Source organism: Pristis pectinata, chromosome 1 (assembly GCF_009764475.1).
Source record: "Pristis pectinata isolate sPriPec2 chromosome 1, sPriPec2.1.pri, whole genome shotgun sequence".
In the NCBI taxonomy this organism is placed as follows: Eukaryota; Metazoa; Chordata; class Chondrichthyes; order Rhinopristiformes; family Pristidae; genus Pristis; species Pristis pectinata.
Window position 1 is genome coordinate 145,405,987 of NC_067405.1, and position 27,536 is coordinate 145,433,522.

A 27,536-nucleotide genomic window follows, 5' to 3' on the forward strand; every position below is an offset into this window, starting at 1 on the left:
GAGGCTGCAGAGAACTGTCCATTTCCTTCCAGAGATGCTGTCTGACCCTCAGTTTCTCCCAGCACTTTTGTGCACCTTATTGTCTGCCTGTACTGCACTTTCTCTGCAACTGTAACACTTTATCCTGCTGAGTTCCCCCAGCTTTTTGTGTGTAGCTCCAGGTTTCCAGCATCTGCAGTCTCTGTGTCTCCATTAAGAAGTCTCTTCAAGGTACACCTGCCTTGAAGAAGTTTCCCTCCTCTCTCTGACAGGAGTTGTGTGAGATCCTCTCCAACTGCTCCCCCCTCTGTGATCTCTGCTGCTCTCCGGTTCTTCGACCATGTGCCCAATCACTGGCTAGCCCTTGCTCCACCCCTTCTCCCCCACCTTTTTAAACTGGCTACCTCCCCTCTTTCTTTCCAGTCCTGATGAAGGGACTCAATTGGAAACATCAACTGTCCATTTCCCTCCATAGATGCTGCCCGATCTGCTGTGTTCCTCCAGCATGTGTGTTGCTCCAGATTCCAGCATCTGCAGTCTCGTGTCTCCACTTTATTCTGCATTGTTATTGTTTTCTCTTGCACTCATGATGAAAGGATTTGTATGGATGGCATGCAAAATAGAAGCTTTTCACTGTACCTTGGTACGTGTGACAGTAATAAACCAATTTACGTTGCTCCAGATTCCAGCAGCTGCTCTCTGTCTCGAGGTCCTCCAGTAGTCTCTGCTCCCCTTTTTATTTCAAAGCATACATTCCATCCCTTTACATGTCCACCCCCTCACCATAAAAAATAACCTCGTCAGTCTGAACATTTCAATTTAGTATTACAGTAAAATATTACAAATGCTGGAAATACAAAAAATATAAAACGCTCTAACACTCAGCATCTCAGTCAGTATCTGCAGAGGGAGAAACAGTTAACACTTAAGATTCACGAACTTTCATCAGAATTTAAATTCGGTAGCTGGTTTGCTGCACAACATGTAAAATAAAAAAAAACTGCAGATGCTGAAAATCTAAAATAAAAACAGAAAATGCCAGAACCCTCAGCAAGTCAGGCAGCATCTGTGAAAAGAAATTAACAGTCTACGTTTCGGTCAGAGACTTTTCGTCAGGGTGTCTCAGGTACGTGGTTTGAACCCAAATTGTTGACAATTCTTCCCTTCTCCCTCCCCCCACACACACACACAGATGCTGCTTGAGCCACTGAGTTCCTCCAGCAGATTGTGTGTTGCTCCGGATACCAGCATCTGCGGTCTCTTGTGTCTCCGTAACATTGGTTCAGTGTTTTTCTCTCTCCAGACACTGCCTGACCCGCTGAGTTCCTCCCAGCAGCTTGCTTTTCACTCTCAATTTCAGCATCTGCGGTCTCCTGTGTCTTCATCACTATTATTTCTGGATTCCTGATTACAGGCCAACACATTTCCACATCCTTGAGGGAAAAGGATACACAAGGCGACCATTTCATGGTGGGGATGGTTTCAATGTATTTGTATTGAAGTGATACCTAAACATTGATTTAATAAAAGACATTCCTCATTGTCTAGCAACGTTCAGACACGTCATTTTGATGCCACATTCTGTGAAACTGTGTCCTAGCATGATTGATCAATGGAGGTGGGGTAAAATATCAACACAAAAAAAAGAAAAAGTTTAAAGATTTTTATTAAACAGTTTGAAGAAACTTCTATTCACATAAACTAATTTTCTTTACAGAATATTCCAAAATTAGACCAAAAATGTACACCATTCTGTAGAAGTAATATCAACTTTTGTGTGAAAGTATTTTGATTTCAAGATTCACCATATACTTTTATTAATAACATAGTGGGTTGAAAGACTGCCAAGATAACCAAATTCTATCAATAACTAAAAATGACTGATGTCTCGGTATATTTCTGGAGTTGGAAAGTACACATCCTGACCTCTGGGCCACTCTAAGGATGCCAACTGTACCTCATTTGAAAGGAAAATAAGGCTGTCCCTTAAATTAGATCGTATGAGACAGCCACTTCCCTTATTATTTTCTGACCAAATCTGAGCCCTGAGCCACAGGAAAGAAATTAGCTTGGATTTTGCAGTGCTCAGAACATGCAAGCTCGAGTCGACTGTAAAATAAACAGAAGTTTATTGGACAGTGACTCTCCCAGCCCAGGTTGTGGTGAGAAGGTTATTGACAGTCCCACACTAAGCAGGGTGCCCCGGATTTAGTTGGGAAATTGCTGCTCTGTATGACGACCTGAGAGAATCGAGCCCTACGCTGGTTCCTCGCTGAATGATCTGGGGACCACTATTTTCCCCAGAGTCATTCCAGAGATGCCAGGTATTAGGGTTAGGCTAACCCTAACCCCTTCTCAGCTGCAGGCTTTCTTCTCACCTGAGAATTAATTGCAGTATACTCTGGAGCCCCCCGCCCCCCATCCCAATAGGTTCTTCCATGAGTTTCCCGAATTCTTCCCAGCAAGACTGAACGAGACCCACCATAACCAAGTACAATATTGGCAAACTTAACCACAATCCACCCATTGGAAGCCTGACCCTTAACCCAACACTACTGGGAAACAAACAGTCATGACTTGATTTGTCAGACATTATAGTTTCCACAAACATTATTTTTGGTTCAATAAAAATTGATTAAATTCATCTCATTGGATTTTTAAAAAATCAAACATGGAGCTATTGATACTGTACCTGCCAGTACTCTTTATAAATTAGCTATAGAATTCTAGTGTCTGTTTAGATCTCAGATACCTGTAACACCGCCAGGGGTCTCCAGTGTCTAATTCCAGTCCAAGGTAAACAAACAGTTTCCTATTCCCTTCCCAGCTTCAGTGGAAAGTGATGATGCCTTCCTGGCAAAGTTCCACAGGTATCCATCTCCCTACAGGTCCCCCCCCCCCCCCCCCTCAGGTTACCACAGGGTTTCAATCTCGAGAACTGTTCATAAGTTGGAAATGAACGAAAACTGTGTGTGGGGAACAGTGGCGAAGGAAGTGTGGCCACCAGCTGGTCTCACTGACTCAGTGTGTGCGTGAGCGAGTCTGCCCAGCACTCTCGGCTCCACTGTTGTGACTCGAGGGTGGGGGGGGAAGGAGAAGACATGGAAATGCCCCGTTCCCACGCAGCCCTGCAACAGCCAGCAAATCCATCCCGCCAGTCTCCCAAACACTTGCTAGTATGGACAGGCTGTCCATGAGTCGGGCGTTCGTAACTCAGGGAGGACCTGTATCCACATATGATCCTTGAAAGCTATCGGGCCATTCGACTGCAGGGGCACCGCAGGATAAAGCAGGTCAGGAGGGAAGCTTTTATTCATGTCAAAGTGGACCCTAGCAGATAGCAGTGATGCAAAAAGTGGGGTCAGCGTCTTTGTACTGGCTATCCGGCCGCCGAGGTTTTTACAGGAGTCGCCACTGAGAGACAAGCCCCTTATCTGTTTTCTGCATTCGGACCCTACAGTAAGAATGTTGATGGATAATTTAGGGCAGAGCCAACCAGAGTTGCGCTGTGTGTTCAGCCAGTTACAACCCAAGAACCAGGAGCCTCAGCAACACTCAGCATCCTGTGCCCTGCACCTCCGTGCCTGTGATGCTGCTGCAAGCAAGTCCTTCATTGCACCCATGCAAGAAAATCAACTCCACATGACTATCTAAACCTCACATTAGAGTCCTGGTTCAGGAACCCAGACCCACATTAACCTGCTTCACTAATCCAGGGCACCAAGGTCACTGTGACGGAACTTGGTGTAGATCAGGGAGTGCTTGAGCCTGAAACTGTGTATGCTCTGCGGCACCACACCATGAACTCTGAACCCCAGCTGTAACTAGGCAACATTAAAGAAAAGGGAGTGAAACACTTCAAGTTTTGACTCTACCTTCCTCTATTTACAGATTAAATGTAGGGAGGTATTCTAATTTGCAACACTGGTTCACTCTGTGATCACAAGTAGTATTTTTTTTAAGCTTAACCTAATAGTACTATTAAGTAATTCTAAGGGATCCTCATTTAAGCATTATGGAAGAGGACATCTCGGATCGGATAGCAACCAGGGGTTTGAGAAATGGGTGGTTGAGGCAAGTGCAGCCCAAGTAGATTAGTTGAGGTCTGATTAGTGTGCTGGAAATGACAGAAAACCATTGAACTATGCAGACTAGAAAACCTCACCTTGGTTTGAAATGACTGACTGCCGAGAGATGGGGAGGGGGCTCATTGAGGTGCGGTGTGTGTACGCAGGCAAGCTAGGTTTCTTGCTCTTGATCAGGAACCAGTGGCTGCAGCTTGTAGGATCTTGTGCAGACAGGAGCAGACCAGGCCTTGAGGTGCTGCACTCACTCTCTGAGGCCTCTCTCAAAAAAAAAGTGCTGATTGGTAGAGGTAGCAGGTAGCCATTCACCCACCCACTTGACTCCCTTCCTCACCTGGATCCACCTATCACTGGCCAGCTCTTGTTCCACACCTTCCCTCCACTTAAAACTAACTACCTCCCCTTTCAGTGCAGATGAAGGGTCTCGACCCGAAGCATCGATTGTCCATCCCCTTCCATTGTTGCTGCCCGAGCTGCTAAGTTCCTCCAGCATCTTGTGTGTTAATAATGGCTTGCTTAATTCTGGATTAGGGAGAGAGGTTTGGCAATCCCCAAACTGGAAACTCACATCCCACTGTCCATGATTTATAAAATATATGGATCTTAAACAAGCTGCTGACAGGATATTGGACCTGAGTTTCCAGATTGCAGGTATCAATGGAGATGCAGTTACTAATAAGTATAAAGAGCTCGCTTGCCTGAATGCTGCTAGTTAGAGAATGTAGTTAGAGAAACCTTAAGTAGGGTAGAAGTAAAGGTAACGAGAGCGAACTGGTGAGATGTTGAATTTGAAACACGAAGCAAAATAGGACATCAAAATATCAGGGTCCATTATGACAAAAATGACCCCAGTCCCATGGCTGGATTAAGGGATTTGTATAATTACTAATGTTATATATATTATTTTGTACTAATTTGAAAATTAATAAAAAGATTGAAAAAGAAATGTCAAATACCAGAGGGCATAGTTTTAAGGTGGGAGGAGGAAAAGTTTAAGGGAGTGGTGTGGGGCTCTGCTCCTTCGGACAAACACATATCCCATTGGGAATACGCTGGCCCCTAGCTAGATCTAATTTCATAGGAGACGTAGGGCCATATCTCAGGAAGGTGCCCATCAGTGAAGCAGATGCAGATCTTTAGGCACAACAAGGTGTTAGGCTTGTTATGGTCTACAGGATCCACAGCTGGCTTGACTGTTTTTAGAGAGCAGCAGTTTATAAATTTTACAGGTCATCTGCTGGGTACCGGACGTAATCTTCGTAAAAGACCTGCTGTGGGTCAACCTATTGATACATTTTGAAAATGATTCTGGTTCTCTCAACGCTGCCTATCTGGAAAAATCTAATATATAGAGGATGTTCCCACTTTGTGGGGAGAAAGAGCTAAACCTTCCTTTCACAAGGTAAAAGCAAGACCTCTTAAATAGTAAAAAAAAATTTGTCACAAGCTGCACAAACACAGACACGCAAACGTAAAATGTCATTCATAAGCCCTTGTACACAAGCTACACAAACAGCAAAGGCCCGGCCTCTACTTCCTGTGGCAGTTTAACGTATCATTTTAAGTATCGCTACCTGTCGCTATGGATGAAAGAGAAATTCACTGAGATGAAGATAAACCATACTGTGCCAGGTCTTTGTCCTCAATTTTCAGCAATGTCATTGCATGCCCATTATCAAAATTGTACCCCCTCTGGCAGATAACTAATAAATGGTTCGTAGAATATGATTATGACGGAGAGGGAGATATATCCTGCAGGTATTGATGATATTTTGTTATTTTACCACTATGGTTCAGATGACTGCCCACGATGCAACCTTATTTCGTTATATTTTCAGTGTTATTTTAGCAAGGGGTGGCACAGCAAAATAAGGCTGTGATAATCTCCATCAGCTCCCAATTAAAAAAAAGTTAAAGGGTTTATCAGAGAAGGATTGGTGGGAAATTGTGGGCCAACTTCCGAGGGAAACCAAAGTGGTTCATCTGAAGATTGAGAAGCCACAGGCGGCAGAAACACGGAAAACCATGTTTATGGCACAAAACACGGGGTGGCTGCACAAACGTGTGCATCCAGCAGTAATAGGAGTGTGGGCTGAAAATGGGGAGATGTGACCGGTATCCCAATTCTCCAGGCATACTCCACTAGAAGTGCAGAATCACAGGGATGTTCCCACCTGGCCAGCTACTGTGCCCAAACCTGTAATCTTTGTTTCATTACTCTACGCCACGTGTTTGAGCTTTTTACATACCTGGATTTTCTTTTCAGTTTTGGCATTAACACCCCATGTTGCAGCTTGTTAATTACATACCCAGGCAGAAAAGTAAAATAATTTAAAAAGGATTGCTTCGCATGTAACAAAATGTTCACTTTCTTGTACTTACACCCTCACACAAAGCTTCCTTTTTACTCCAAACTTACACCTCTGGAACAATGTACAAGTGTAGAAGGTTTGCAACATGATGTCCCATCTCTTCGAAGGTGCACACACTTGCACAAGTGGGTTTATTAATAGCCAAACCTATCCTAGCCATTCTTACAAATCACCCCTTTCAGATTTTATGGAAGGAAAACTGTTTCTCAGTTTTCACCCAGTGGAAACAATTATAAAAACTGGCCATTAAAGTTTGTTAAAGGTATTGGAAGATTGGGATTTTACCACTCAATATGGGATGTCAGGAACATTCGAGAACAATTTTTAAAATTTACAATAAAGGTAAAACCCAACAATGAAAAACTAGTCACCCAAATGTCAACTGTGAACAAAATGTTACCAATGGACTATCTGGTAAGACTAACTGGATGAAAACAGCGCCAGGGTCTCCAGGTCAAGGTGTAGAAGAATAATCATCCAGTACACGGCCATCCAGAGGACAATAATCAGGTATGGTAGTTGAGGATGCACAGTTGAATCTAAAGACATCTCATCACAGTTGTCGATGGAAGCACCTTGACTACCAAATGTCAATACACTTGGACTGTAAGACTCTAGGGGTGACCTGCAGAAAACATCAACAGAAACATGAATACAAGGAGAGGATTACATTATGTAATTGCAAAGAAGGCACGCCAGTGGCTCTACTTCATTAGGAGTTTGAGGAGATTCAGTACGTCACCAAAGATTCTTGCAAATTTCTACAGATGTACGCTGGAGAGCATTCTGACTGGTTGCATCACCGCCTGGTATGGAGGCTCCAACGCACAGGATCGTAAGAGGTTGCAGAGCGTTGTACACTCAGCCAGCTCCATCACGGGCACAACCCTCCCCATCATCGAGGACATCTTCAAGAGACAGTGCCTCAAGAAGGTGGCATCCATCACTAAGGACCCTCACCACCCAGGATATGCCCTCTTCTCGTTACTACCATCGGGAAGGAGGTACAGGAGCCTGAAGACCCACACTCAACGATTCAGGAACAGCTTCTTCCCCTCCGCCATCAGATTTCTGAATGGTCCATGAACTCGTGAACACTATCCTGTTATTCCTTTTTTTGCTCTATTTATTTTAGTAATTTTGTATCTTTGCACTATGCTGCTGCCGCCAAACAACAAATTTCATGTCATATAAGTCAGTGAGAATAAACCTGATTCTGAAGGGCTGAGGTTCCAGTCACATTGAATACTTGAAGAAATACAGTAATACCAGGCACAGTTCATTCCATACTGGACACGGGGTAGTGTCTTCTCACTATTCCAATATGATGGAGGTTCGGCTTGTCACCGAACACTCTAACAAACTTCTACAGATGTACTGTTGAAAGTAGCCTGACTGGTTGCATCACGGTCTGCGCAGGAACGTAAGAAGCTGCATAGTGGACTCAGCCCAATACATCACGGGCACATCCCTCCCCACCATCGGGAGTATCTACAGGAGGCGCTGCCTCAAGAAGGCAACATCTATCACCAAAGGTCCCCACCATCCGGGCCGAGCCATCTTCTCACAGTGACCATCGGGCAGGAGGTACAGAAGCCTGAAGTCCCACACCACCAGGTTCAGGAAAAGCTACTTCCCTTCAACCATTAGGTTCTTGAACCAACCGGCACAACCCTAATCACCACTACAGTTTAGCAACAGTATGACCACTTTGATCACTTTGCATTAAAATGGACTTTGGTTTTGTATTCTTTTTGGAAAAATGATGTTTAATTTATGCTTTTCTTGTGAATGCTGCTTCTATGATGCTATGTGCCTGTGATGCTGCTGCAAGTAAGTTTTTCATTGCACCTGTGCACACGTGGACTTGTGCATCTGACAATAAACTCAACTTCCAAATGACCCCGGATAATCCACAAACCTATTTATTATCTGCATTCATTGCTTCACTCCCTGAAGCCCCATAGTGCCATCATCTGGTGACAGGTAATCTCTCTCAGATCAGGACCTCACTCATAAAAATATAAAAAAATTGGAGTAGGAAAGAGCCATGGGGTCCCTTAAGCCTACTCAAGGCTGGTCTGATCTTGGCCTCAATTCTCTACCCATTTCCCAAAACCCTCAACTCTATTGGAGATCAATGAGTAATCTATCTTGACCTTGAATTTATTCAACAACCACCTCATTCCAGAGATTCACTGACAGAAGAAGTTCCTCAGCTCCATCTCAAGTGAGTAATCTCTTACTCTGAAGCTATGCTCCTAGTTCCAGATAGAAAGGAACGGCCTATGTTTAGGGAACCAGGATACAGAAGCAGTTAGTGGTGGTGGTGGTGGGGAGATGAGAAATAAAGGCAAGAAGTTACTGAGGAAAATTGCGGTCACCAGGACATGGGAGTTCAGCAAATCGTCAGAGCTGCAGGCTGATAAAGTTCCAGATCCTGATGGACTTCATCCTAGGTTCTTAACAGAAGTGCTTGAGATAGTTGATGCTTTGGTTTTAATTTTTTGCAATTCCCTATATACTAGGAAAATGCCGCACGATTGGAAAACAGCAAATATATCTCATTTGTTCAAAGGGGGACAAAAAGCAGGAAACTACAGGCATTCTAGCTTAACGTCTTTGTCATATTATATATAGGATGAGAATTTGTAATGTGACAAAGGCATTTTAAGTTTATTACTTTCTTCTACATAGATCGAGTGGATAGTCAGAGACTTTTTCCCAGGGCGAAAGTGGCTAAAACGAGGGGACATAATTTTAAGGTGATTGGAGGAAGGTATAAGGGGGATGTCAGGGGTAAGTTTTTTTACACAGAGAGTGGTGGGTGCGTGGAACGCACTGCCGGCAGAGGTTGTGGGGGCAGATACATTGGGGACATTTAAGAGACTCTTCGATAGACACATGAATGATAGAGAAATGGAGGGCTATGTGGGAGGGAAGGGTTAGATAGATCTTAGAGCAGGATAAAATGTCGGCACAATATTTGTGGGCCGAAAGGCCTGTACCGTGCTGTAGTGTTCTATGTTCCATATAGGATGAGAATATAGGGGGTATGATTACTACGTTAGCAGACAACGCAAGACTTGGTGGAGTCACAGATAACAAAGGAGGGTCATGGATCAGCTGAATGTTGGGTGGGGCGGTCGCAGGTAAAATTTAATCCAGACAAGTGTGAGGTAATGCACTTTGTGAGGTCAAATTCTGGTAGGTCATTTAGAGTAAACGGCAGGGACCTCATGAGCATTGATGTACAGAGAGACCTTGGGTTGCAAGTCCATTGCTCCCAGAAAGTGGCAACACAAGTGGATAGGGTGGTGATAAAAGCATTCGGTATGAATGCCTCCATAGGCCAAGACACTGAGTGTAAGAGTTGGGACATCACGTGGCAGTTGTACGAAACATTGGTTAGACTGCAGTTAAGATCATTGCGTACAGTTCTGGTCGCCACACTACAGGAAGAATGCGGTCGCAATAGAGAGAGTGCAGAAGCGATTCACTGGGACGTTGCCTGGAATGGAGGGCTGTAGTTATAAGGAGGGATGGGATAGGTTGGGTTTGTTCTTACTGGAACATAGGAGGCTGAAAGATGACTTTACAAAATTATGAGTGGCATAGATAAAATAGAGAGTCAGAATATTTGGACTAAAATTGACTTTCTTTGTTCTAATTGTGTTCTTTCTTGTAAAATTGTGTTTAATTTATGTTTGTCTTGTGAATGCTGCTGATATGATGCTGTGTGCCTGCGATGCTGCTGCAAGTAAGTTTTTCATTGTACCTGTGCACACACGTGCATACAACAGTGCAGCACAGGAGCAGCTCCTCCAGCCCACAATGTTGTGCCGAACCAATTACATCAGTAATCAAATGCCCAGCTAATTGAATCCCTTCTGCCTGCACAATGTCCCTATCCCTCCATTTCCTGCACATCCACGTGCCTATCTAAGAGCCTCTTGAACGCCCCTATCGTACCTGCCTCCACCACCACCACCACTCCTGGCAGCACGTTCCAGGCACCCACTGTACTTGAGCACTTGACAATAAACTCGACTTTGACTTTGTATCTACATTAGTTTTGACGAGTGAGAGGCAACTTGACTAAAACACGTAATAACCTGAGAAGTCTCAACAGGATGAATGTGCAAAGGATACTTCTTCCTGTGGGAGAAACTGGAACTAAAGGTCACTGTTTAGGAATAAGGCGTCAGCCATTTAAGACAGAAATGAGACAGGGATTTTTTTTCCTCTCAGGAGTACCTTAGAACTCCCTTCCCCAAAAGGGGTTGGAAGAAGGGTCTTTGAATATTTATAATGCAGATGTGGATAGATACTTGATGAGCAAGTGGGTCAAAAGTTACACAGCAGGTAGATGGGGATGCAGAGCTGAGGTTACCGTCAGGTCAGCCAAGTGATCTTTTCCTGTTTCTTAATCTGTACGTTTGTCTGTTCTTGTACTCAGAAGCACGCCAGCCTCCCGACCAATGCCCTTTGTTGTGTGGTGAGATCATTGTGGTTATACTTTAACCTCATCTTCCTCAGCCTCTCTGTTGGGCTACACACCAGATCACACAGAAAAGGTTTCTGGTGTCACTGGAAAACAGGTTGCTTGCATGTGTAGCTTGGGGCAGGGTCGAAGGAAATTCTAGATGGGGGGTGTTTGATGCAGCATTGAGTGAGAAAAACAGGTTGGGTGGGGAGACACCAAATATGTCAACCTGTCACATAGGAAAATGACACTTCCAAGTAACAGCTTATCTTATTGGCCTAGAGATAGGTAAATTAACTCAACAATTAGAGGAGGGCCGCACCTATTTAAACAGTAAGAGCAGCTGAGCCTTCAGCTGGGGTGATTTCCCATCCAGCCTTGGGGAAGGATGCACTTCTGAGTAAAAATCAAGATCTTGGTCAAGTTTACACGGGGGTCTGAAGGATATGTGGCACAGCCAGTCAGCCCTACTAGTCTATGCTCTGCTCAAGCTTCCTCCCATCATTTCTCCAGGCTCAAGGACAGCTCCTATCCCGCTGTTATAAGACTATTGAACGGTCCCTTAGTACAATAAGATGGACTCTTGACCTCACAATCCACCTCATTATGGCCCTTGCACCTTATTGTCTGCCTGCACTGCACTTTCTCTGTAACTGTAACGCTTTATTCTGCATTCTGTTATTGTTTTCCCCTTGTACTACCTCAACGCACTGATGTGATGAAATGATCTGTATGGACGGCATGCAAGACAGTTTTTCACTGTACCTCAGTACATGTGACAATAATAAACCGGTCTAAATTCTGTCAGTGTAACCCCCATGTTCCTTTCTTTTCGTGAAGGTCCAAGCTTCCCATTTTGACCAATTCTCGCATTTTTGTCGCCACACATTTGCCACTCTCTGGGGTCAACAAGTTTCTTCTGAATTCTCTGCTGGATTTCTCAGTGACCATATTACAATAGTCATACAGTTCAGAAACAGGCCCTTTGGCCCAACTCGTCCATGCCGACCAAGATGCCCATAGCAATCTAGTCCCATTTGCCTGCATTTGGCCCATATCTCACTAAACCTTTCCTATCGATGTACCTGTCCGAGTGTCTTTTAAATGTTGTAATTGTACCCGCCTCTACCACTTCCTCTGGCAGCTCGTTCCATATACCCACCATCCTTTGTGCCCCTCAGATTCCCTTTAAATCTTTCCCCCCTCACCTTTTGTACACTGCTCAAAAAACCTTGCACACATACTAGTGAACCTATCTGGTGTACGGGTCAGAAATATTTCTACTGAGGATGACATCCACACTGATTACGGCCATCATATTTCAGCCAATGGGGCTAGGTTCAATATCCAGTTCTGACGAAAGGTCATTGTCCTGAAATACAGATGCTTCACTTACTGAAAGATTCCACACTTTTCTGCTTTCATCACAAGCCCCCACACATCTACACATTTTAATGAAACACATTCTCAACACCGCTCTGAGGCGATGCAAAACCGGTGCTTACATGACCAAAGATTAAAGCTTCACATTTGAATGGCTGCCATAAAATGTGTTTGGCAAATGGTCTGCTGGTGTGCGTGAAAAGAGCGTGTGCCAGCCTCTGCAGATGTGCACTTACAGTCGTGATCTGAAGTCATTATTCTTACCTTGTTTGGAAACATGTTTGCTCTGTAGTTTTTGGTTCATTCAACAGCAACAGACAATCTGACACCTGTTGTGCAAAAAGTTAATAAAAGGGAGTAGCAGTAAATCATTAACTCATTTTCATGCTACTACAGAATCTACACTTCATAAACACAGTTCACGGCCAGTAAGCAAAATCCTCGTACTTATAAGATAAGATATCTTTATTAGTCACATGTACATCAAAACACACAGTGAAATGCACCTTTTGCGTAGAGTGTTCTGGGGGCAGCCCGCAAGTGTCGCCACGCTTCCGGCGCCAACATACCATGCCCACAACTTCCTAACCTGTACGTCTTTGGAATGTGGGAGGAAACCGGAGCACCCAGAGGAAACCCACGCAGACACATGGGGAGAACGTACAAACTCTCACAGACGGTGGCCAGAATTGAACCCGGGTCGCTGGCGCTGTAATAGCGTAACGCTAACCGCTACACTACCGTGCCTGCTAAGTATTCTGAATTAGAAATTAGCAGGGCCATTGTGAGTCTCTGCTTTATAAATGGCTGCCGTGACATCTGAAGAATCATCACTAGATTTCACAAACAACTCCTTTCCTTGCTATTACCTGAAAATGTGAGTTTTAAGGTGGCAAAGAGCCCCTTTTCAATAGGGGGACAAGGAAATATCACCTGATACTGCCTATTTATACCTATCTTTGTCCCCTCCCCTTCCTGGTTTGCCCTGGATTGTGTCAAGCTTCTTGAATGTTGTAGGTGCTGTAGTATCCAGGTGTAGGGTATATTCCTTGTGCCTTGTAGATGATGGAAAGGCCTTTGGGGTGTCAAGAGGTGAGTCACTCACTGTAGGATACCCAGCATCTGACCTGCTCTTATAGCCATGGCTGGTCCACTTGAGTTTCTGGTCATGCCGACCTCCAAGATGTTGATGGTGGGGGACGTGGATGAGAAAGGTTTAGAGGGATATGGGCCAAATGCAGGCAAATGGGACCAGCTTAGATGGACATCTTGGTCAGTGTGGACCTGTTTGGCCAAAGGGCCTGTTTCCATGCTCTATGACTTACGACGATAGTGAGACTAAATGTCAAGAGTGGACGATTAGCCTCTCTTTTGTTGCAAATGGTCATAACCTGGAACTTTGATGGCATGAATGTTACATCGATTCTCGGCACACGTCCAGATACCCTGGAGGCAGTTTCAGACAAATGCCGCGTCAAAAGCCCTGGTTTGCACAACGGCGTACAAGAACTTTGGCTGCTGCTGGACATGTTTACACATTTAGTGCGACACACTGAGTTCTGTATTTTCTTCGTCCAACTCAGTTTTGCACTAACCCTGCACTAAATTTGTATTCTATATGTACCGTTTTCTGCACTATTTGTACTTGCACAATTCTTTTTGTCTGTGTTTATTGTATGTCTTCTGTTTTATGTATGTCCTCTGTTGTGAGAGTCTGGGGGAAAACGACGTTTCGTTCCTCCATGTGTTTTATAGCATAGGGTGAATAACAATAACGTAACTTGAACTTGAATATTGCTGCACCCACGAACAGTTCTGAACAAAGTTGAACTTTGTGCAGTCATCAGTGGACCTCCCTCCTGACTTGGTGATAGAAGGAAAGTCATTTAAAGCAGCTGACGATGGTTGGACCAGGACACTGCCGTGGAGTCATGCAGCATGGAAACAGGACCTTCAGCCCTGACTAGTTGCATCACGGTCTGGGACGGCAATTCAAATGCGCGGGAATGTAAAAAAAAGCTGCAGAGAGCAGTGGACTCAGCCCAATACATCACGGGCACATCCCTCCCCACCATCGGTAGTATCTACAGGAGGTGCTGCCTCATGAAGGCAACATCTATCATCAAAGATCCCCACCATCCGGGCCATGCCATCTTCTCGCAGCTACAGAAGCCTGAAGTCCCGCACCACCAGGTTCAGGAACAGCTATTTCCCTTCAACCATTCAGTTCTTGAACCAACCTGCGCAACCCTCAGTATAACAGCACTATGACCACTTTGCACTAAACTCTACATTTTTTTGTTCTAATTGTGTTCTTTCTTGTAAGAATTGTGTTTAATTTATGTTTTTCTTGTGAATGCTGCTTATCTGATGCTATGATGCTGCTGCAAGTAAGTTTTTCATTGCACCTGTGCACACATGGACTTGTGCAAGTAAACTCGACAATAGACAATACACAGAGTCTGCACCAACCAGCACACACCCATTTACACTAATCCTACGCTTATCCCATTTTATTCTCCCCATATTCCCATCACCTTCCCCCATTAAACACAAAGGGACAACTTACAGCGGTCAATTAACCTACCAATCAGTATGTCTTTGGAATGTGGGAGGAAACCGGAGCACCTGGAGGAAACGCACGCAGAACATGCAAAGTCCTTACAGACAGCACCCGAGGTCAGGATTGAAAACAGGTCTGTGAAGCTGTGTGGCAGTAGCTTTATCAGCTGCACCACCCAAACCACTGAAGTGTTGATGCTCAGTGATCACAGTCTAACCAAGGGTCCTTTGACGCCACACTCAGTCAAATGATGCCTTCATATCAAGGGAATCTTTCTTCTTGGCAGGACCAATGTTGTCATGCAATTGCAATCACAACAGATAGGTTTCTGGTCCAGAAGTCCTGCATCCATGCCCACACACACACGCCACAAACATTACCATAACCCCATTATCACATTCTGCAATGCTGGGCTCTGGGGATTCACTGAATACGGTGTTACTGGAGTGACTGAGGGACAGGACATTGAACTTAAACCACCAGCAGCACACTGCTACTTCGTAATGTGGCAAAGACATTTTAAGTTTATTACTTTCTTGTACATAGATCAAGTGGACACTCAGAATTTTTCCCAGGGCGAAAATGGCTAAAACAAGGGGGCATAATTTTAAGGTGATTGGAGGAAGGTATAAGGGGGATGGTCAGGGTAAAAGTTTTTTTTTTACCCAGAGAGTGGTGGGTGTGTGGAACACACTGCTGGCAAAGGTTGTGGGGGCAGGTACATTAGGGACATTCAAGAGACTCTTGGATAGACACATGAATGATAGAGAAATGGGGAGCTATGTGGGAAGGAAGGGTTAGATAGATATTAGAGCAGGATAAAATGTCGGCACAACATTGTGGGCCGAAGGGCCTGTACTGTGCTGTAATGTTCTATGTTCTACATAAAGGAGTTGGGGGGGGGAGATATTTAAGTAAAATGTAATCAGTCTCTTGAAGTTATACAGCACGGAAACTGGCCCAACTCATCCATGCCAAACAAAGTGTCATTCAAAGTAGTCCCATTTGTGTAATGGTTTGGAATTAGACCAAAAAAACAAACGTTGAGGGCAGCTGTGATCCTATATGTGTTGTAATTATGTCTTAATGCTTTTTCAATGCATGGAGTCCTGTCCTTTGCAAAAGTCAGGAGACCACTGAAGGGACTTCACAGGCAGAGAAATCCTGAAAACAGAGAGTTTGACCCCTTCCGTTAAAGCCTTTCCATTCAAAAGCTTTTCTTATTGGCCAGCAGAGCTTAGCAGGAAGAACAATAAATCATCCGCAGTAAATAAATCGTCGACGATAAAAGTTACAAAATCAGGGTGTACCTTGCACATGATAACAGAAGGTGGGACTTAAACAGGCACTAACCTCATGCTGCCCTTCCTGTATCCCAGCTGATGTAGGGAGATCATGGGACCGTTCATCTGGGATGGGTTTTCCTGGTTCCAATAATAACTTCATGTGATCTTGCTTACTCATCTGTTGTTGCCAAAGATCTAAATGTTCTTCATCCTTAGTAAGAGGGAAGCAAGAGGCTCTGATTAGCTCGGAGAACGTGGACCGGAAACATTTGGACATACGTATGAATTAAGAGCAGGAGAAGGCCATTCAGCACCTTGAACCAACTCCATCATTCAGTGACGTTGTGGGCGATCTCATTGGCACCTTATCTCTGCATTCTTACCTGCCCTGTTCTAAGTCCCGCCCACAAAATTCAAGATGTGACCATAGAGCCTTACAGCATGGAACCAGGCCCTTCAGCCCAACTCGTCCATGTGTTGCCCAGCGAGCTGGTCCCATCTGCCCTCATGTGGCCAGAGCCCTCTAAACTTCTCCTATCCATGGACTTATCTAGATGGCTTTTAAATGTTGCTAACATGCCCGCCTCAACCACTATTTCTGGAAGCTCGTTCCAAATACACATCACCCTTTGCATGAAGAAGCTGCCCCTGATGTCCCTTTTAAATCTCTCACCTCTGATCTTAAACCTCTGCCCTCTTGTTTTTAGCACCCCCTCCCTGGGAAAAAGACTGTGTGTTTTCACCCTGTCTGTGCCCCTCATGATCTTATACACCTCTATCAGGTCACCGCTCAATCTCCTACGTTCCAGGGAATAAAGCCCTAGTCTACACAACCTCTCCTTGTAATTCAGGCCCCCAAGTCCGGGCAACATCCTGGTAAATCTTTTCTGCACTCTTTCTAGTTTAATAACATCTTTCCTATAGCAGGGTGACCAAAATTATACACAATACTCCAACTTGACCAGTTGACCCTTTTGAATTACTCTGGTGGTGGTGAAGCCCCTCTCCAGCCTTCACAGGGGCATTGTACAATAGGGTTTAGGGCAGGGATTGGGGAGTCTCTGCATTAGAAATTCACTCATCCCTCACCTCCAACACAGATGCGAGTCCAACTGGATGGCTTGCATCATGGTCTGATATGGCATTTTGAATGCACAGGAACACAAGAAGCTGCAGAGAGCAGTGGACTCAGCCCAATACATCACGGGCACATCCCTCCCCACCATCGGGAGTATCTACAGGAGGCGCTGCCTCAGGAAGGCAACATCCATCGTCAATCCCCACCATCCGGGCCGTGCCATCTTCTCACAGCTCCCATCAGGCAGGAGGTACAGAAGCCTGAAGTCCCACACCACCAGGTTCAGGAACAGCTACTTTCCTACAACCTCTTGAACCAACCTATACAACTCTAATCACTACCTCAGTACAGCAACACTACGACCTTGCACTACAATGAACTTTGTTTTTTTTTGTTCTAATTGTGTTCTCTCTTGTATAATTTTGTATAATTTATGTTTACTCTGTTTTTCTTGTGAACGTCGTGTATCTGATGCTGTGTGCCTGTGATGCTGCTGCAGGTAAGTTTTTCATTGCACCTGTGCACAGATGTAAGATAAGATGTACATCGAAACACACAGTGAAATGCATCCTTTGCATAGAGTGTTCTGGGGGCAGCCCGCAAGTGTCGCCACGCTTCCGGCGCCAACATAGCATGCCCACAACTTCCTAACCCGTACGTCTTTGGAATGTGGGAGGATATCGGAGCACCCGGAAAAAAACCCACGCAGACACGGGGAGAAGGTACGAACTCCTTACAGACAGCGGCCGGAACTGAACCCGGGTCGCTGACTTGACGAATCTCCAAAGATTTTTAGATTTCAAGGGAATCAAGGGATATGAGGTTGGCAGAGAGAAGTGGTGCCAAGGTAAAAGAGTAGGGACAAAGGGTAAGAGGCAAAAATAAAACCCCCCTCCTCCTCAGAGATCCAAGAATAAAACAGCCGTCATTAAAATGAACTTTATTTAAGATAGAAGCCCAACTGAACACAGACCCAGAGGCTCCATCTGGACTGACAACAGAAGTTGGAGACTCTACTTACTGGACCACAAACCATAGCAGGGGGAGAACAATGTGTGAAGACAGCGAGTGACACGAGCACACACGGGTGCTGATGGATTCAACAACCTGCAAACAGTTCCCAAAAACTTGTTGTAAGGAGCAAAGGATGGATGGAGTGTGAAACAGATCCATATCCAAACAAGTGGAATCTTTACCCCTCCGATGCCGGCAACTCTGTGCAAGCATTTCCAGAAAGTTGCTGCTTTTTCCCTTTTCGTTTGTTGGTCAACTTTTGATGGAAGTTCAGAGGCAATGAGGTCTAAATATTTCAGTCTGAGTCGGTCGTAACGGGATGAACATGGGGGAGGAGTGAAGGATAGAGATTCGACGGGGGGGGGTGGGGGGAGGTAGAAGATGTCGAGGAATTTTGATCAGCGGAGACAGATGGGTTTGTGGCAATCAGCCATTCTGGGAGGGAATTGGAATTGGTTTATTATTGTCACATGTACCAAGATAGAGTGGAAAAACTTTTGTTCAGAGTCAAAGTCGAGTTTATCCTCATATGCACAAGTACAGGTGCAATGGAACAGGCCCTACGGCCCACCATGTCTGTGCTGAACAGATAAGATCTTTATTAGCCACATGTACATCAAAACACACAGTGAAATGCATCTTTTGCGTAGAGTGTTCTGGGGGCAGCCCGCAAGTGTCACCACACTTTCGGCGCCAACATAGCATGCCCACAACTTCCTAACCTCTACGTCTTTGGAATGTGGGAGGAAACCGGGGCACCCGGAGGAAACCCACACAGACATGGGGAGAACGTACAAACTTACAGACAGTGGCCGGATTTGAACCCAGGTCGCTGGCGCTGTAAAGCATTATGCTAACCACTATGCTACCGTGCCTGCCAAATTAAACTAAATCTCTTCTGCCTGCACATGATCTGTATCTCTCCATTCCCTGCGTATTCATGTGTCTATCTAACAATCACTAAAACACCTCTATCCTATCTGCCTCCACCACCACCCCTGGCAGCCCGTTCCAGGCGCCCACCACTCTCTGTGTAAAAAAGACTTGCCCCGCACATCTCCTTTAAACTTTTCCCTTCTTAAATACATGTCCTTATAGAAGAAATAGAATCAGAAGCAGGTCATTTGCATCAAGGCTTTTGGCATGCTGGACTTCATCGGTCAGGGCAGTGAGTATAGAATTTGGGACGTTATGTTGCTATTGTACAAGACGTTGGTGAGGCCGCACTTGGAATATCGTGTTCAGTTTTGGTCACCCTCCTATAGGAAAGATGCCATTAAAAGTGCAGAGGAAATTTATAAGGATATTGCCGGGACTCAAAGGACTGAGTTATAGAGAGAGATTGGGCTAGGACCTCTTTCCTTTGAGTGTAGAAGATTGAGGGGAGATCTTATAGAGGTGTATAAAATCATGAGGGACATAGCTAGGGTGAATGCACTCAGACTTTTTCACCAGGGTTGAGGAATCAAGAACTTTGGAGAGGAACTGCCAAATTTTAAATGGAAGTTCAATAACTGATTTTTTCCTGAAAGTTGATCACGTCACATTAAGTTTACGGTTCCTGGTATCCACCTCCTTGAGCCAACTCACAGTTTCCAAATGACGCAATGATATCATTTAAGGAAACAGTTCTCAAGTCCCTCTCCTTTAAAGAACTTTCCCACAATGAGACCTTCCATTTAAGAAAAGCAGAATTCCAGGTATTGAAATAAGAAACTCCTCCTCCTAAATAAACAGGATCTGTCCAACTAGATACATGTGCAAGCTAGTCACCTGAGCTCCCTGTCTAGAGTCACTCACCACCACTTCTGGGAGAAATTCTTGACCAGGACTATAAGGATCGTAGCCGTTTGCGTTTCTCACATCTTCAGCCTCTCTTATAGCAGTTGAGCTGGAAAAAACACAAATCAAATAGTTTGACAAGCAAACCTGGATTAAGTACGTTGCAAGAAAAATATTAGTTAGGGCTTTTTTTTTAATAAAAGTGTAGCGGTTAGCGTAACCCTAATACAGCGCCAGCGACCCGGGTTTAATTCCAGCCACTGTCTGTAAGGAGTTTGTACGTTTGCCCCGTGTGCCTGTGTGGGTTTCCTCCGGGTGCTCCAGTTTGGTATTGGTTTATTATTGTCAGTTGTACCGAGGTCCAGTGAAAAACTTGTCTTGCATATCGATCATACAGGTCAATTCATTACACAGTGCAGTTACATTGGGTTAGTACAGAGTGCATTGATGTAGTACAGACAAAAACAATAACAGTACAGAGTAAAGTCTCACAGCTACAGAGAAAGTGCAGTGCAATAAGGTGCAAGGTCACAACAAGGTAGATTGTGAGGTCATAGTCCATCTCATTGTATAAGGGAACCGTTCAATAGTCTTATCACAGTGGGGTAGAAGCTGTCCTTAAGCCTGGTGGTACGTGCCCTCAGGCTCCTGTATCTTCTACCTGTTTCCTCCCACATTCCAAAGACATATGGGTTAGGAAGTTGTGGGCATGCTGTGTTGCCGCCGGAAGCGTGGCGACACTTGCGGGCTGCCCCCAGAACATTCTCAATAATGCAAAAAGATGCATTTCGTTGTGCGTTTCGATGTACATGTGACTAATGAATAAATAGCTTAGATCTTAATATCTTTTCATCATTTGATCTAATTGTGCCTCTTTATGGTCACTGTCAATTTGTTTCCTAAAGAGCCCCAGCTTATTTTACTCGGTTAAAGGTTACGTAATAATTAGGAACAGGGTTATCGTTCCGGCCCTTCAAGCTTTCCATGCCATTCATCAAGATCACGGGTGATCTTCTCCCCATTCTCCCACACCGTCCCCATATCCCTCAATTCCCCTAATATCCAGAAATCGATCCAGCCCTTTTTTTTGAATGGACTCAGTGACTGAGTTCCACACCACTCCCCTTAATATCATCTACTGTATTCGGTGCTCCAAGTGTGGCCTCCTCTACACTGGTGAGACCAAACGCAGACTAGGTGACCATTTCGCAGAACACCTGCGCTCTGTCCCTAACCGCGATCTCCATCTCCCTGTTGCCAGTCACTTCAACTCCCCCTCCCACACTATCACTGATATGTCAGTCCTCGGCCTCCTCCACTGCCAGGAGAATTCCAAGTGCAAACTGGAGGAACAGCACCTCATTTTCCGTCTTGGAACCTTGCAGCCTAACGACATGAACATTGAATTCTCCCACTTTAGGTAACCACCCACCGTGCTTCTTCCCTTCCCTAGCCTCTTTTTTTTCAACTTTTTTCCTCTCTCTCCTTACCTTTGACCCATCCCCCAGTGGATCTGCTCTCCCCTCCTCCCCCACACCTGCCCATCACTATCTCTTACCTGCATCTACCTATCACCACCTCGTGCCCACCCCACCTCCCCTCTTCTGTCCACCTATCACGGCTCTGCTTTTCCCTCCTATATATTGGGCTCCCCCCTTTTCCCATCTTCAGTCCTGAAGAAGGGTCCTGACCCGAAACGTTGACCGCCTGCTTTTCTCCAGGGATGCTGCCTGGCCTGCTGAGTTCCTCCAGCATCATCATGCGTTTTATCCAGATTCCAGCATCTGCAGTACTTTGTTTCTCTAGAGAATTGGAAAGATTCACCCCCACTCTGAGTGAAGAAATTTCTCCTCATTTCAGTCCTAGATAGCCTACCCCTTATTCTGTGACCCCAAGTTCTAGATTTTTCAGCCAAGGGAAACGTCCTCCTTGATTGGATCCTTGAAAGAATTATGTAATTTCCAAGGAGATCACCTGTTATACTTGACAGAACATTGGCCTAGTCCACTCACCCTCTCCCAACACAGAAAAAAGGCGCATCTTCACTGCACTCCCTGTTGTTACAGACTCAGTGAATGTCCCTTTAAGATAGAGTGTGTGTGTGTGTGTGTGGGGCGTGCTTACGTCAATAGAAGATAAAGGACGTAATGACGTTGTTGAAGAAGCAGAAGAGAGGAAAGAGCGAGAGAGAGAGCGAGAGAGAGAGGGAGAGAGAGAGCGAGAGAGAGAGCGAAGAGAGAGGGAGAGAGAGCGAGAGAGAAGGAGAGAGAGGGAGAGAGAAGGGAGAGAGAAGGGAGAGAGAAGGGAGAGAGAAGGGAGAGAGAAGGGAGAGAGAAGGGAGAGAGAAGGAGAGAGAGAAGGGAGAGAGACACCAGCCTGCTAGTTTTCTCTATCGATGGATGAGAAACAATAACTGTGTTTGCACTGAAATCCATGTATGGAAGTTGGAAGTAATCCGGTGGAGTTCACTTTGTTGCTGACCTGTAGAAGGAAACAGGTATTTGTGTGGACGACCACGGTTCGGATGCTTTTCGGGGTGAGGAAGTCACTCCGAGTAAACACTGAAGTGTCGTTTGGGTTCCATTGTGGAACATTTGGATTTCGCATTTACTCTCTCTCTATTTCTCTACATCTACGTCTTATCTTCAGACAACGGTGGTTGTTGAAGAAGCCCTTGCTCATGTTTCACCTTATGGCTTGCGGAACTGAACTTTAAGAACCATTCCTGAACTGGAGTTTAGGACTTTGCCACACACACACGAAGAGTTTAGTTTTAGGGGTTAATGTTCAAGGTTTAACATGTTTGAATTTCTAACATACTAACATTTTTACTTTTATTTTAGGTATTATCATAAGCAGTGATTAATAAAATAGTTTTAAACACTGAAACATGCTCAGTGTTTCTTTTGTTGCTGGTTCGTGACACTATATAAGTAGGTGTATCCTTTTCCAGGGAAGGAGACCAAACTGAAACACAACACTCCAGGTGTGGGCTTAACGAGGTCGTGTATAACTGTTCCCATCTGCCTCCCCCGACCTCCCTCACTTGGTTCCATATTCCACCTTCCCTCTCCTATCAGATCCCACCATCTGTAGCCCTTTGTTGCTTGCACCTCTCCAGCGACCCAGGTTCAAATCCTGCCGCTGTCTGTAAGGAGTTTGTACGTTCTCCCCGTGTCTGCGTGGGTTTCCTCCGGGTGCTCCGGTTTCCTCCCACATTCCAAAGACGTACAGGTTAGGAAGTTGTGGGCGTGCTATGTTGCCGCCAGAAGCGTGGCGACACTTGCGGGCTGCCCCCCAAAATCACTACGCAAGAAGATGTATTTCACTGTGTGTTTCGATGTACCTGTGACTAATAAAGATCTTATCTTATTCCCACACTTCCCTCCTCCATCTACCTATCACCCTCCTCGCCTGGATCCTCCTACTGTTTGCCAGCCCCTGCCCCACCCCTTCCCTCCTCCTCTCTATACCGGCTCTCTCCCCTCCATCTTTCCGTCCAGATGAAGGGTCTCGACCCGAAACGTCGACTGTCCATTTCCCTCCACAGATGCTGCCCGACCCGCTGAGTCCCTCCAGCAACAAACAATGTGCCGGAGGAACTCAGTGGGTTGAGCAGCATCTATAGAGGGAAACAAATTGTCGACATTTCAGGTCAAAACCCTGCATCAGGACTGGGAGTTCCTCCAGCATCTTGCTTGTTGCTCCAGATTCCAACATCTGCAGTCTCTTGTGCCTCCTGCATAACTTTTATTGCCTTTGGTTCTGATTATCCAGTGGTATCAAAAAAAAACAGACAAGTCAGCTGCAGAGTGGGAAGAGGGGAGAAACAGAGAAAGGTGTACCACAAATGGATAAAAGAGGTGTGGATGCCCACCTTGAAATGACTGTGCTTTGTGGCATTGCACTCTGTTGTAAGCTGGCTTCTGCCACCAGCTCCGTATCACTGCCAGAGCTCTCGGCATCTTCTTCAATCTCTTCTGTCCTGCCTCTTGTATTTGTCTGCAGGTCCCACAGCTGGTTTCTTGCCTCCTAGAAGGTTCAGAAACAGAATCAGATTTATTATCACTGACTTACATGAAGTGAAATTTGTTGTTTTGCGGAAGCAAAGACATAAAATTACCATAAATTACAAAAATAAATACATAGATATTTTAGATATTTATTAGTCACATGTACATTGAAACTCACAGTAGAATGTGTCTTGTTGCGTTACTGAGAATGTGCTGGGGGCAGCCCCCGAGTGTCACCACGCTTCCGGCGCCAACATAGCATGCCCACAACTTCCTAACCTGTATGTCTTTGGAACGTGGGAGGAAACCAGAGCACCCGGAGAAAACCTACGCAGACACGTGGAGAAGGTACAAACTCCTTACAGACAGCGGCCAGAATTGAACCCAGGTCACTGGTGCTGTAAAAGCATTACACTAACCACTATACTACCATGCCACACTTAAGAGGGGAATAACGAGGTAGTGTTCATGGGCCTTTCAGAAATCTGATGGCGGAGGGGAAGAAGCTGTTCCTGAATCGTTGAGTGTGGGTCTTTAGGCTCCTGTACCTCGTCCCCGATGGTAGTAACGAGAAGAGGGCATGTCCCGGGTGGTGAGGGTCATTAGTGATGGATGCTGCCTTCTTGAGGCACCGCCTTTTGAAGATGTCCTCGATGGTGGGGAGGGTTGTGCCCGTGATGGAGCTGGCTGAGTCTACAGCCCTCTGCAGCCTCTTGCGATCCTGTGCATCGGAGCCTCCATACCAGGCGGTGATGCAACCAGTCAGAATGCTCTCCACTGTACATCTGTAGAAACTTGTAAGAGTTTTGGTGACGTACCGAATCTCCTCAAACTGCTCATGAAGTAGAGCTGCTGGCGTGCCTTCTTCGTGATTGCATCAATGTGTTGGGATACAAGCCAAGATAATATTCTACAATAATATTCAAAGATTCCACAAGCCTTTAGATAATTTTTAACTAAAATTGCAAAACAGAATTCTTATCTTTCAAATGCGTTCCTTGTTTTGGAAATTTCAAACTTGATTTCCATTTCTTAGAAAAGTATCGTTCATTTCAAGCCAACATTTATCATCAGTTTCTCTCCCAACAACACGGGTGGCACAGCGGGTAGAGCTGCTGCCTCACAGCTCCAGTGACCCGAGTTCGATCCTGACCTCTGGTGCTGTCTGTGTGTGGAGTTTGCACATTCTCCCTGTGGCCGTGTGGGTTTCCCCCGGGTGCTCCGGCTTCCTCCCACGTCCCAAAGACACGCGGATTGGTAGGTTAATTGGCCGCTGTAAATTGACCCTGGTATGCAGGTGAGCAGCAAATCTGGGAGAATAAAATGGGATTAGTGTAGGGTGGGTGTCAATGGGTGGTTGATGGTCAGCACAGACTCGGTGGGCCGAAGGGCCTGTTTATGTTCTGTGCTGTGTGTGTGTGTGTGTGTGTGTGTGTGTGTGTGTGTGTGTGTGTGTGTGTGTGTGGGGGGGGGGGGGGGGGGGGGGGGGGGGGGGGGGGGGGGGGGGGGGGGGGGGGGGGGGGGGGGGGGGGGGGGGGGGGGGGGGGGGGGGGGGGGGGGGGGGGGGGGGGGGGGGGGGGGGGGGGGGGGAGGGGGGGGGGGGGGGGGGGGGGGGGGGGGGGGGGGGGAGAGTGTGAGTGAGTGATATGGGTTTCAACTTCTTTACTCATGAACTAAAAGGAAAGGAGCACTGTGGAACATTTTAAAGCATCTCATTTTGGTCCCACATCAGCACTTGCTGTAAGTAGATTACATCCTCTGTCAAAGTCACCAAACGTCTGAATCTACAAAGCTAACTGGCTCTTCTTGGGATCACTGATCCAGATGGTGCTCCTGTGTTCTAAATAACATTAGATGGGCTGGTATGGTTAGGATGGGCTGAAGGTCCTGTTTCTGAGCTGTATCACTCTATGACACTAAATCATCCACCTGCAATCCTCAAACTACACCCACCCGATCCCCTCCCTCATCTGGTTCCACCTGCCATACACCTCTCCCCTAATGGTCCCCACTCTCACCTCCTTTACATCAGAGTCCAGCGCTGGGAGCCCTTTGTTGTCCTGCTTATCTCCCTCCAGCAGCCGTCTCTGACCTTCCCCTCCCCTCCCCTCCCCACACCTCGCTCCATCTGCCCATCACCCTTTACCCCTCCTCGGTCCACCTATCACCTACCAGCCCGTGTCTCCCCCTCCCTCCATTCCTCTCTATAGTCCCCACCTCCCCTCACAGTCCTGATGCAGGGTCTTGACCTAAATTGTTGACATTTCCTTTCCACCCACTGGAGAAGGTACAAAAAAGATCCATCATAACTGGAGGGCTGGAGATACAAGGAGAGTCAGGATAGACTCGAATGCTTTTCCCCAGAGTGTAGGAGGCTGAGGGGTGACCTTATAGTTTATAAAATCACGTGGGGCATAGATAAGATAAATGGTCACAGTCTGTTCCCAGGGTAGGGGAGTCCAAATCTAGAGGGCATAGGTTTAATGTAAGAGGGGAAAGATTTAAAAGGGACCTGAGGAACAACTTTTCCCACACAGAGGGTGGTGGGTATACAGAAGATAGAACAGTACAGCACAGGAACAGGCCCTTTGGCCCACAATGTTGTGCCAAGCTAATTAAACTAGTAATTAAATGCTCAACTAAACTAATCCCTTCTGCCTACACAATGTCCATATCCCTCCATTCTCTGCACATCCATGCGCCTATCTAAGATCCTCTTAAACACCTCTATCGTATCTGCCTCCACCACCACCTCTGGCAGCGCATTCCAGGCACCCACCACTCTCTGTGTAAAATAACTTGCTCCACACATCTCCTTTGAACTTACTCTCTCTCCCCCCCCCCCCCCCCTTACCTTAAATGCATGCCTGCTAGTATTGGACATTTCAACCCTGGGAAAAAGATACCGGCTGTGTGCTCTTGTATATGAACCAAGCTGCAAAGCCCTAACCCTACCTCAGAACACTATGGTCCAACCTCTTGCACTACTATGGACTTGTTTCTAACTGTGTTTTTGCACTAATGTCTTGCTTTTTCACAACTTTTTCTTGTATAATTCATGCATAATTTACGTTCGGTGTGTTGTCTGTACCTACATGCCTGTGATGCTGCTGCAAGTTCTTTGTTGTACCTGTACCTCAATGTACTTGTGCACATGACAATAAACTTGCCTTGACAATACATCACGGGCAAATCCCTCCCCACCATCGGGAGTATCTACAGGAGGCGCAGCCTCAAGAAGGCAACATCCATCATCAAAGATTCCCCACCATCCGGGCCATGCCATCTTCTCGCAGCTCCCATCGGGCAGGAGGTACAGAAGCCTGAAGTCCCACATCACCAGGTTCAGGAACAGCTACTTCCCTTCAACCATTCGGTTCTTGAACCAACCTGTACAACCCTAATCACTACCTCAGTATAGCAACACTATGACCACTTTGCACTAAAATTGACTTTTTTTTTGTTCTAATTGTCTTCTACAAAGTAAAAATCGTG

The 27,536-nt window shown here is 45.8% G+C and overlaps 1 protein-coding gene across 2 annotated transcripts in view; it reads right to left on the reverse strand.

The window, feature by feature from the left end:
• Positions 1 to 1,635: 1,635 nt before the first annotated feature.
• The window catches only part of LOC127578741 (uncharacterized), an 88,809-nt gene continuing 62,908 nt past the window's right edge, over positions 1,636 to 27,536 (reverse strand). For both annotated transcript variants that reach the window (XM_052031190.1, XM_052031273.1), the window contains exons 10-14: positions 23,906 to 24,060; positions 20,047 to 20,137; positions 16,222 to 16,365; positions 12,570 to 12,634; positions 1,636 to 7,061 (exon numbers count right to left, since the gene is read on the reverse strand). In XM_052031190.1, coding sequence (XP_051887150.1) covers positions 6,857 to 7,061; positions 12,570 to 12,634; positions 16,222 to 16,365; positions 20,047 to 20,137; positions 23,906 to 24,060 — 660 coding nt within the window. In that variant the 3' untranslated portion in view covers positions 1,636 to 6,856. The remainder of the gene's footprint in view (positions 7,062 to 12,569; positions 12,635 to 16,221; positions 16,366 to 20,046; positions 20,138 to 23,905; positions 24,061 to 27,536) is intronic.